At 36.4% G+C, this 11,706-nt stretch overlaps 1 protein-coding gene across 4 annotated transcripts in view; it reads right to left on the bottom strand.

The window, feature by feature from the left end:
* THAP6 (THAP domain containing 6) overlaps positions 202-11,706 on the bottom strand; it is a 17,891-nt gene continuing 6,386 nt past the window's right edge. For 2 of the 4 annotated variants that reach the window (XM_005681767.3, XM_018049588.1), the window contains 2 exons: positions 9,607-9,723; positions 2,680-3,283 (listed from right to left, as the gene is read on the bottom strand). In XM_005681767.3, the coding sequence (XP_005681824.2) occupies positions 3,029-3,283; positions 9,607-9,723 (372 nt within the window). In that variant the 3' untranslated portion in view covers positions 2,680-3,028. Of the gene's footprint in view, positions 3,284-9,606; positions 9,724-11,706 lie in introns of all 4 variants that reach the window. The other 2 variants (XM_005681769.3, XM_013964724.2) reach the window with 2 other exon arrangements.

Here is an 11,706-nt window from a genome sequence, read left to right as displayed (position 1 = left end):
GACATGAAGGCTGCCAGTTTTGAGTGAGGCTGAAAGGAGAGGGCTGAAAGGGGTCTATGGCGGATGCACACTGTGGTGGAAGCAGGCCTGCCACCTGGGTTATCTAATCTAGCAGACTTTAAAAGACAGCAGAGTTATTGGTGGAGGGAAAAAAAGGCAAAATTAAAGCAAAACCACTGTATATATACTCTTGATTTTTCTCTGCTCATTTTATTGAACAACTGAGTGTATAAAAACCACATAGAGCACATTACTAGTAAAAATATTTTATTTTTTCAAATACATAATGGATTCTTTACCCTCAATTATTTCTTTTATATTCTTAAGACTAAATATATATAAATATTAATAATTTCATCTTTCTCAAATTAATGACAATGGTATAATTATCTTTTAGCAACTGAAGTCTATTTCCAGAGGTTTGAACTTGATATGAGAAAAACACTGTATCAAGTCCATTGTACCTGATTTGGTGCTGAGGTTGAACTGGTGTAATGGTTTGCTCCAGGATCCAGAGGCTATTGTAAGCTTGAAAGCAAAGTGAAACCCTTAGGTTGACCTTGGCTGCTTGAGGATCCTCTGGATGGGGGTGAAGGTGCCTAGCTCTGTTTTGCACAGGATGGCTCATCCTCAGGCTAAGCTGGAATCTCTGGGAACAGTGTGTGTGTGTGTTAGTTGCTCAGTCGTGTCTGACTCTTCGCGATCTCATGGACTATAGCCCACTAGGCTCCTCTGTCCATGGGATTCTCTGGGCAAGAATACTGGAGTGGGTTGCCATTTCCTTCTCCAGGGGATCTTCGTGACCCAGGGATTGAACCCAGGTCTCTTGCATTGCAGGCAGATTCTTTACATCTGAGCTAGGGAACTGAGGTATGCACATGATCAGGCATCTGCCTGGATGGAAGGTGGGGAGGACTCTACTCATGTCACATTTCTACTGGCAATCCTTTCTCCATAAGGGCAAATGGGCAGCTCTGGATTCTTGACGATACCAATACTTTGCCCACAGCTCACTCTTCCTCAATGACACTAAGACCAATGAAAAAGAAGACAAAATCTTAGTTCACTGTGAACACAGAACACCAGTAATAAAAGTGACTGTGGTAACTGTGATGACAGTGGCAGAAACTGGGAACTGACTCTTGGAAAGGTCTACTGGGCTTGATTTATTTTAAGCAGCCAGGAGAGATCTAGAATTTGGACATGCAGTGTTTGGATCTATCCTTTTATTTTTCTCCATTGCCCACTGACTTTAGAAACCTAAGATCATACCCAAACTTCCATTAGCGTGTCCAGCATAAATGGAAAATTAAATAACTCAAATAAATAAAGGGTAGCTAAAGAACACTTTAAAGGTAGTAAAAACATAGCACCTCACTGATTTCTTAGCATAATGCTAATCTTTCAAATGTGGGTAAAATCCCATTTAGTGGGAAGATTTGGAATCATACATAAAAATACAACATGTATTATATATTTCTTGAATATAAAAAATTCAAGTGACTGTATCCTTACTGATATTAATATAACACAAATAAAATTATAATGAATGTTTTAACACAAAATGCAGTTCATTTCTAGTTAACATACTGAAATAACTGATATTCAAATTCTAACTATTATAGCACAGACATATGAATGGAGCTTATGTATATACATATGCTTCAAAGTAGCATTTGCTTTGGGGCTAGTACTTTTTATTTAATGCACAGTATTTATGACTCATTTCAGTTGTTTTTACTATGAAATCAGGAGATAAATTTCTGACTCTTGGATCAGTCAGAAAATAACTAAAAGTTATTCATCTGTAAATTCAGTAAGAAGTTATTCTAAAATTGTTACTTATCTATTTCTCTAAATGAAATCTCAGATAGCAATCTTGTCTCCTAATTAAAGGAAAATATTATAACCCTCTTTCTAATTCCTATTTTAACTAGAAGAGCCACATCATTATTTTAAATGGTTTCTTCTGTATTTTTTACCTTAAAAAATGTTAGTAATACTACTTTCTGTAAAATACAAAACAGCATTAAAAGTATCCAGTTACTACCGGCATTCAGATTTTGAAGATATACCTTTACGATGAAATAACAGTCATGAAACAAAATGTTCAGAAGAACTGTCAGTAACCATTTAAAAATCAGATTTATGATCCTCTTTAAAAATTTGTTAAAGCAATGCTGGTTTACATCAAAGTGCTCCTAGTGAGGAGAATGATGTACCGTATTGAAAAAATAAGACCTCATCAGGGGTTTTAACTTGGCTCTGAACAACCTGAAGAGCCAAAAGATCTGCACCATATGTTGTTCTCAAGGTTACTACCATGGGATGCCTTGTAAAAACAACTTTTGGTATTACTGATAATAAAAGCACCTTGAATTGGATTCTAGATGGACATGTGTTATAAGCAAAGATACTCCTTTGAAGCCAAAAATCTGATGCTGCTGAAGTGTCCACTTTTGACTAAAAGCTTAATGTAGCTGATCTAAAATCATTTCCTTAGTCCTACAGAATTTTCTTGATCTCTTAACATTTTAAAATAGTGACCTGGCACTAGTTTAGGTCTCAAAGTGTTCATCATTCGGTAGTGTCTGACTCTTTGTGACCCTGTGAACTGTAGCCCGCCAGGTTCTTCTGTCCGTGGAATTTTCTGGGCAAGAATACTGGAGTGGGTTGCCATTTCCTTCTCCAGGGGATCTTCCTAACCCAGGGATTGAACCCAGGTCTCCTGCAATGTGGGTAGATTCTTCATCTCTGAGCCAGCAGGGAAGCCCATATAGTTTAGGCCTATAAAAACATAACTCTCACAAATTACTCCAAAACATGATAACTAGCACAAAATTTTTATGTATATCTTAAAAAAAAAGCCTTTGGATAATAACTCTAGTGCATCAGGCTGCAGAGGACCCAAAGGGCACTCTAAATGATGGAATGATGGACATTATTTAATGATGGTAAATGAGAATTATTTCCTTAAAAGCCAATATCAATTTTACCAATTTTAAGTAGAACATAACATGAGATTATTTCATGAAATATAGTTTTGTTCTATGCTCTCCTGACACCAGTCCCAACAGAAAGCTTCCAGTCTTTTTGCTGTTTCTTGACTGATGAGACATTCATCCTTTAATTCCCTGATTGTCTTCCTCAATGATTTTTGGAAACGTTTTTCTCGGTCTAGAACATTCTGCAGACTTTTCTTGGTATCCTCTAGCTCGCTGATCACATGATCTAATTTATGCTTAAGTTTCTTTGGGCTGTCCATCACACTGTAGCTATGTTCCTAAAAACATAAACACCAAGTTATTAAACCAGACAGACAAGCAGTTAAATAAAAAATTGTAACTAGGCCTCAGTTATTTCTCCAAATACTATGCTTAGAGAACATTTTTAAGTTGGTGATACGAAGAGGTTCAAAGACCACAGGGAGAGGACAGGGATATTTCACGTGCCTAGAGTCCCCATCTTTGTCTAAGGTTTGGCATACACGAGGGCAGAATCCTGGGGGGAAGGCACTTCTCACCTGGAGGTAGGCATCTGCTTATGAACAAACAGCATGACACTCACAACGACCATAACAGTTTTGGTCCCTAAGTGTGGGCTGCTAAGTTTAAGTTTTACCTATCAAAAAAACTTACGTTTTTAACCTTATAACGGAATTGCTTTATTTGATGAATATTTCACTTTATAAGGGATGACAGGAAAGCACTGAAGCAGGTCCTCAGGCTGGGTGTGATGGATTTAGAGAGGACTCTGGTCTTGGATTTATAAAGAGATAATTTAAACACTCAGCACTTATTTTGGTTATAGTATGTTTGTTGGGTATTTTTTCATTCGAAAACACCACTGACATAATTTTGAAAAGCTGTTACTTAAAATTAGTGAAGATGACTTTGCTTTCAGCTTTGTGAAAATTAGTGAAAATGACTTTGCTTTCAGCCAAGATGAAATAAGAGACTGGATTGACAAAAGAAACCCAGGACTTCCCTGGTGGTAAAAGGCTATCTGCCTGCTAAGGCAGGAGACTGGGAAGACTTCACATGCTGTGCAGCAACTAAGCCCGTGTGTCACAACCACTGAGCCTGCACTCTAGGGCCTGCAAGCTGCAACTACTGAAGCCCAAGTGCCCTAGAGCCTGTGTTCTGCAACAAGAGAGAAGCCACCTCAGTGAGGCCAGTGCACTGCAATGAAGAGCAGCCCCTGCTCACTGCAACTAGAGAAGGCCCGTGTGTGGTGACGAAGATGTAGTAAGACCTCAACACACAGCCAAAAGGTATTAAAACAGTTTTGCACATAAGGACATCAGGCAAGGAAGGCAGAGACTGCAGAGAGATGGGAAACAGAGAGATGAGCCTTATGACTGCCCAACTTACTGCCTTGAGAGAGTTCTAGGCGTCAGTGCAAGGAGAGGAAACCCAGGCAGAGCTGGTTGGTCAGAGTTGAGGAGGTAGTGCAAAGTATTTGGGGAGACCAAGGTGGCTACAGTTTACAGAACAAAGTATCAATAGGAGAGAGGAAAACCTGGAGATCTTCAGAAGCTCCCTGTCAAGTATTGCCCTGAGTAAGATCAGAGTATGTGTGTAGGGAACTGCTCAAGGCTGAGGAAAGAGTGGCCAGAAAAGATCAGGAGTACCCTGAGCTCACAGATTTCACTCCCACCAGCCAGACCAGATTCATGGGGAACTGCGAAGAGTACACAGAAGAGTCTTGCCTCAGTGGTGGAGAACAAATAGCCTGAGAATTTCCGGTCCTGCCTAAAAAAAGCAAAACCTGAAAGGACCAAAATTGTTTCCAAATAACTATACCTCATAACAATGCTCAAGCATATAGGACACAAAAATATCCAGCATCCAGTGAAGCAAAATCCACAGTAAGTGGCACACAAAATTTACCAGGCATGCAAAACAGCAGAAAATATGAGCCATAACAACAGAGAAACCAGTCCATAGAAACCAACCCAGAACTAGCAAATGTTAGAATCAGTAGACGAGGAAATTAATGAAATTATTAAAACTGTATCATATATGTTAGAAAGTTAAGCAGAGACATGAAAGACATAAAAAAGAATCAAATAGGACACCTGGACTTAAAAATTACTATGTGTGAAGTGAAAAATATATTAAAGAGAACTAATGGCAAATTTGGAGAAGGCAATGGCACCCCACTCCAGTACTTTTGCCTGGAAAATCCCATGGACGGAGGAGCCTGGTGGGCTGCAGTCCATGGGGTCGCTGAGGGTCAGATACGCCTGAGCGACTTCACTTTCACTTTTCACTTTCATGCATTGGAGAAGGAAATGGCAACCCACTCCAGTGTTCTTGCCTGGAGAATCCCAGGGACGGGGGAGCCTGGTGGGCTGCCGTCTATGGGGTCACATAGAGTCGGACACGACTGAAGCGACTTAGCAGCAGCAGCAATGGCAGATTAGAAATTTCAGAAGATTGGTGAAGGTGAAGATACAGCAATAGGAACTATCCAGAATGGACTACAGAGAGAAAAGGGAGAAAAGGGAGTATTTAAAACACAAAAAAATGAACAGCATGAGTGAGAGGTGGCACGACTTCTGACAGCCCAATATATGTGTAATTAGACTCCCCAAAGGAAAAGGAAGAAAATTTGAGGAAGAAAGAAATATTTGAAGAAATCGACTGAAATTTTTCCTAGTTTGATAAAAGCTATAAACTCACAGATAAAGAAACAATAAATCCCAAGCATAAGAAACATGAACAAAGCTAAACTATGGTAGAATCAAACTATTTAAAACCATTAGCAAAGAAAAATTTTTAGCAAAGGAAAAAGATAAGAATGATAGATTTTTGATTAGCAAGCATGCATATGAGAATATAGTGGAGCAACATCGTAAGAAAACTAACAACAACAAACTCCCAAACTGTCAACCCAGAATTTGTCAATATCTTTCAAAAATGAAGACTAAATGATTGTTCAGAATTTTCCAGACTAAATAATGACTATTTAGAAGACTAAGTAATGATTTTATAAAAGCTGAAAGAATTTATCACCAGCATAGCTGCACTGTAAGGAGTATTAAAGTTAAGTCCCTCAGACAGAATGATACCAGATGGAAATATGGATTTACACAAAGGAATGAAAAGCCCTGCAGTGGCAACTACATGGGTAGCATATACCTTTTTTTCTTATTATTTAAATCTTTTTAAAAGATAATTTACTGCTTAAACAAAAATAATATCAATGTAATATGTGGTTCATAGCATATGTATGACAGCTGTAGCAAAAAGGTTGGAGAAGAGAAATAAAAGTATACTATGGTAAGATAAGTATACTATACACTAAGTGGAATAATATCACTTATCATGTAGCCTGTGGTAAGTTAAAAATGGATGTTATAGACCCAAAAGCAACTAACAGTTATGGTGAATGAATCAAAAAAAGGAGATAAGATGGAATTATAAAAAAATTTAATTAATTGAAAAGAAGACAAAAAAAGAAGAAAATGAGAACAAAGACTAAATGGAATAGGAAATAAGTATGATGACAGATTTAAACCAAACCATATCCTATTAGATAATCTGATGTAAAGTAATGTGATAATCATATTATTATAATGATGCTAAAGCTGAAACTCCAGTACTTTGGCCACCTCATGTGAAAAGTTGACTCATTGGAAAAGACTCTGATGCTGGGAGGGATTGGGGGCAGGAGGAGAAGGGGACGACCGAGGATGAGATGGCTGGATGGCATCACTGACTCGATGGACGTGAGTCTGAGTGAACTCTGGGAGTTGGTGATGGACAGGGAGGCCTGGCATGCTGCGATTCATGGGGTTGTGAAGAGTTGGACACGACTGAGCGATTGAACTGAACTGAACTGAACTGAGTTTAAATAATCCAAATAAAAGGCAGAAATTATATATAGAAAAGGTTAGTGATTATAAATAACCAAGTTATATTAAAAAAAAATCAAGAACCAAAAGTACACGCCGCCAAGAAAAAACACATCTTAAAAATAAAAAGAAACAAATAGGTTGAAACTAAAGGTTTCAACTAGGATAACACTAATAACAGATAACTACGGTGGGTATATTACTATCAAACAAAGTAGATTTCAGAGCAAAGAATATTACCAGGGATAAAGAAGGCCACTTCTTAATAATAAAGGGGTCAATTTATTAAGACATAAGAATTTTCTTTTCCAATGGGTTTGAATAATTTGATTATGATGTAGCCTAGTTTAGTTTTCTTCATGTTTCTTGTGCTTGGGATTGCTGAGCTTTTTATCTGTGGGTTTATAGTTTTTATCAAACCTGGAAAAATTTTGGCCATGATTTCTTCAAATATTCCTTTCAGCTTTTCTTCCTTTTCCTTTGGAGAGTCTAATTACATGTGCATTGGGCTGTCTGAAGTTGCACCACTTCTCAATGATGCTCTGTTCATGTTTTTCATTTTTAAAATATTCCCTTTTCTCTCTGTAGTCCATTCTGGATAGTTCCCATTGCTATATCTTCACCTTAACTAATCTTTTCTTCTGAAATATCTAACATGCCATTCAGTTCAGTTCAGTCACTCAGTTGTGTCCGACTCTCTGCGACCCATGGACTGCAGCATGCCAGGCCTCCCTGTCCATCGCCAACTCCCAAAATTTACTCAAATTCATGTCCATTGAGTTGGTGATGCCTTCCAACCATCTCATCCTCTGTTGTCCCCTTTTCCTCCTGCCTACAAACATGGCATTAATTCTCTCCAATATATTTTTCAATTCACACACTGTAAGTTTTTTCTAATTCTTAGTTTTGCTTATATGGATGATAGATGTTCATCTAAACTTACTTACATCATGAAGTGATGATCACTTCATGATGAATGTAAACTAAATCATTATTGTACACTTTAAACTTATACAGTGATGTATGTCAATTATAGCTCACTAAAACTGAAAGAATAAAACAGAAAGGTACTTCCTCAGTCTGATAAAGGGCAATTATGAAAAATCCACAGTTAACATCATATGAATATCTTCAATGGTGAAAGACTGATGCCTTCCTCCTAAAATCAGGAGCAAAGCATAAAGATCAGTTCTCAGTACTTCTACTCAGCATAACTTTGGAGGTTCAAGGTAGTGCAATAAAGCAAGAAAAAGAAATGAAAGGTATTTACATTGGAAAAGAAGAATTAAAACTGTTTTTAATGATAGCCATCATGATTATCTTTGTAGAAAACCTGACAGCCTTTACAAAAAAGCTTTGATAATTAATGTGTGAGTTTAGCAAGTTTGACAGATGCAAGATTCATGTACAAAGGTCAATTTATTTCCGTATACTAACAGTAATTAAAACAATGCCATTTATAATAGCATCCAAACATACAAAGTACTTAGGGATAAACCTGACAAAAGAAATGAAAGACTGTACACTGAAAATGACAAAACCCTGCTAAGAAAATTTAAAAGTTTAAATATATGAAGTGATGGGCTGGAAGACTTAAAATAGTTTTATTAAGATGTCAATTCTTCCCAAATGGATCTGTAGGTTCAACAGAATCCCAGTCAAAACTCCAGCAAGAATTTTGTAGAAATTTATGAAAGTGATTCTAAAATTTATATAAAAAGGCAAAGGACCAAGACTATCCAAAACAACTTTGAAAAAGAACAAAGTTGGAAGATTTAACATTGATAAACACTGCCTGATTTTAAGCATTATTATAAAACTATAGTAATTAAGATAGTAAAACAGATCTGGATTCTAGGCTTGATTCTAACATGAAAAAGCAATCAGATGAATAAATAAATGCAAGCTGCAATACTGTGTGTATGATAGTCCTTCAAGAAAACCTAAAGACATAGTTATTTTTAAAATTAGATATTTCCACATAGAACCTACAATACCAATAACTAAAGGGAGGAATTATTTATTGTATTTTATTGGTTGACATTACTTTGCTAACAAAGGTCCGTCTAGTCAAAGCTATGGTTTTTCCAGTAGTCATGTATGGATATGAGTTGAACCATAAAGAAAGCTAAGCACTGAAGAATTGATGCTTTTGAATTATGGTGTTGGAGAAGACTCTTGAGAGTCCCTTGGACTGCAAGGAAATCAAACCAGTCAACCCTAAAGGAAATCAGTGCTGAATATTCACTGGAAGGACTGATGTTGAAGCTGAAGCTCCAATACTTTGGCCACCTGATGTGAAAAACTGACTCACTGGAAAAGACCCTGATGCTGGCAAAGACTGAAGGAAGGAGGAGAAGGGGATGACAGAGGATGAGACAGTTGGATGGCATCACTAACTTGATGGACATGAGTTTGAGCAAGCTCTGGGAGTTGGTGATGGACAGGTGTACTGGTATGCTGCAGTTCATGGGGTCACAAAGAGTCGGACACAACTCAGCAACTGGACTAAACTGAACTGATTGGTTGAAATATTTTTGTGAAAGCATTCTTTGAATTAAATATGTATATATAAATTATAATGGCCCTTGGAAGCAATATTACTTTTGGTTATTATATATTAAAAAAAAATCTCAAAAACCTGTAAGTCCTAGTTTTTCTGTAAGATTTTAAAAAGCTTAATCCGAAGGGAGAGGGCATGTTCATCTTTAAAATATCAACTTTAGCCCAGTAATTTTACTTACAAAAATGAACTGGGACTGGAATTCTTCAACACACGAGGAAGCATCAACAAGCTTGTGATTGTGGTTTGTAACTGGAAGGGTGAAGTTTTTCCTATAATGAAGCTTTTCTCTTTTCCCCTGTTAAGAATAGTTAACTGTTAATCAATCATTGTAGATATTTCTGTCCTTTTGTAAACTTTTAAATTTCTTTTTTTGTAGTAAAATTATTACATATATTTTTAATGGAAATTGCTTTTAAAAGTCAGTAAAGTTTAAATTCACTGAGATTACTTTAAAGGAACGTCCCTAAAATAACTTTAAAGTTTACCTGGAAACATGAATTTTCCTTAAAAAAGAATGATAGTGAGGGAAGATACATCCTACAAGGTATTAAAAATATCCTACAAGGTCACAATATTTAAGATAGTGTACTATTCTTTTGGCTTCCCAGATGGTTCAGTAGTAAAGAATCTGCCTGCCAAGCAGGAGGCACAGGAGATATGGGTTCTAACCTTGGGTCAGAAGACTATTCTCTAAGAAAAATATGAGTAGATCATGTAGATAAGAGCCTTCAGGATAAAAAATGGCATTCTAAATAAGTGGAGAAAGGCTATAAATCATGAAAAATGAACTAATTATGAAAAAGTTATATACTTTATGTACAGTAAATCACAATGAATTTCTATATAATGAAAATTCATGTAAGAATGAAAACAATGAGGAAGTAGAAAAATACATGGGAAATATTTATAAAATCTTAAATCAGACAGCACAAGAGAAAATATAGGACTACTTAAAAAAATGTATTTCGCACAAAACAAACCAACACCATAATTAGAACTAAAGACAAAGAACAAAAAGTAACTGCAACATAGTTAAATGATTCATACCCTCAATATCTATTGTTGTTACAAAACAGCTTAGAAAAAGATAAAACTAGAAGACTTGAATAAGTTATTCACAAAAGAAGTAAAACTGTCTAATGAACACAGGAAATAATGCATAAATGCACTAATATTCAAAGATGAATTAAAACAATAAGATGTCATCTATGCCTATCAATTTCAGCAAAGGTTAAAAACACAACTTACACTGAGGATTAGGATGGACACTTTAATGCATAACTATTAGTATGGCAGTAGACTGACACAAACTTTATGATGGGCTTTTGGGAGGCTTGTATCAAAAGCAAAAGACTTAAAAATGTGTGTAATTTTTGGTCTAGCTATTTTATTTCCAGGAAATTAGTTTGGGGAAATAAGGATATGTACATAGATTCAGCTACAATAACGTTCATTCTAATGCTTTTTAAAACAGTGGAAGATGATAATCTATATACAGTGGTAAGGATATAAAGTATTTATTGTCCATACATTGGATCAACCACTATATGGTCATTAAAAATGTACTGTAAAGATGACATCACTAAATATGAGAAAGGATATAGAATCACAGGAACTCTTATAAGCTGATGGTGGGGGTATAAGTTGGTAAAACCACTTTCAAAAACTATGGTGATATCTACTCAAGCTGATCCTAGGATTCAGCAATTCCACTTCTAACAGAAATGTACATATACTCTGTAGAAATGTGTATATTTAACTGCATCAAAAGGCATGGACAAAAATGTTTGTAGCTGCACCATTCAAAATAGCTCCAAAGTGAAAATCCAAACGTTCATCAACAGTAGAATTGAAATTATAGTTTATATACAATGTGCTGAAGAACTGATGTTTTTGAACTATGGTGCTAGAAAAGACTCTTGAGAGTCTCTTGGACTGCAAGGAGATCAAACTAGTCAATCCTAAAGGAAATCAACCCTGAATATTCTTTGGAAGGATTGATGCCGAAGCTGAAATTCCAATACTTTGGCCACCTGATATGAAGAGATAACTCACTGGAAAAGACCCTGACGCTGGGAAAGACTGAGGATAGGAGGAGAAGGGAGCAGCAAAAGATGAGATGACTGGATGGCATCACTCACTCAATGGACATGAGTTTGAGCAAACTCTGGGAAATGGTGAAGGACAGGGAAGCCTGGTGCACTGAAGTTCATGAGGTCACATAAAGTTGGACATGACTTAGCACTGAACAACAACAAATACAATAGAATATTATAGT

The sequence above is a fragment of the Capra hircus genome, chromosome 6 (genome assembly GCF_001704415.2).
Source record: "Capra hircus breed San Clemente chromosome 6, ASM170441v1, whole genome shotgun sequence".
Taxonomy (NCBI): Eukaryota; Metazoa; Chordata; class Mammalia; order Artiodactyla; family Bovidae; genus Capra; species Capra hircus.
The sequence above is the reverse complement of the archived record's forward strand: the minus strand, read 5'-3'. Positions and strand labels throughout refer to the sequence as shown.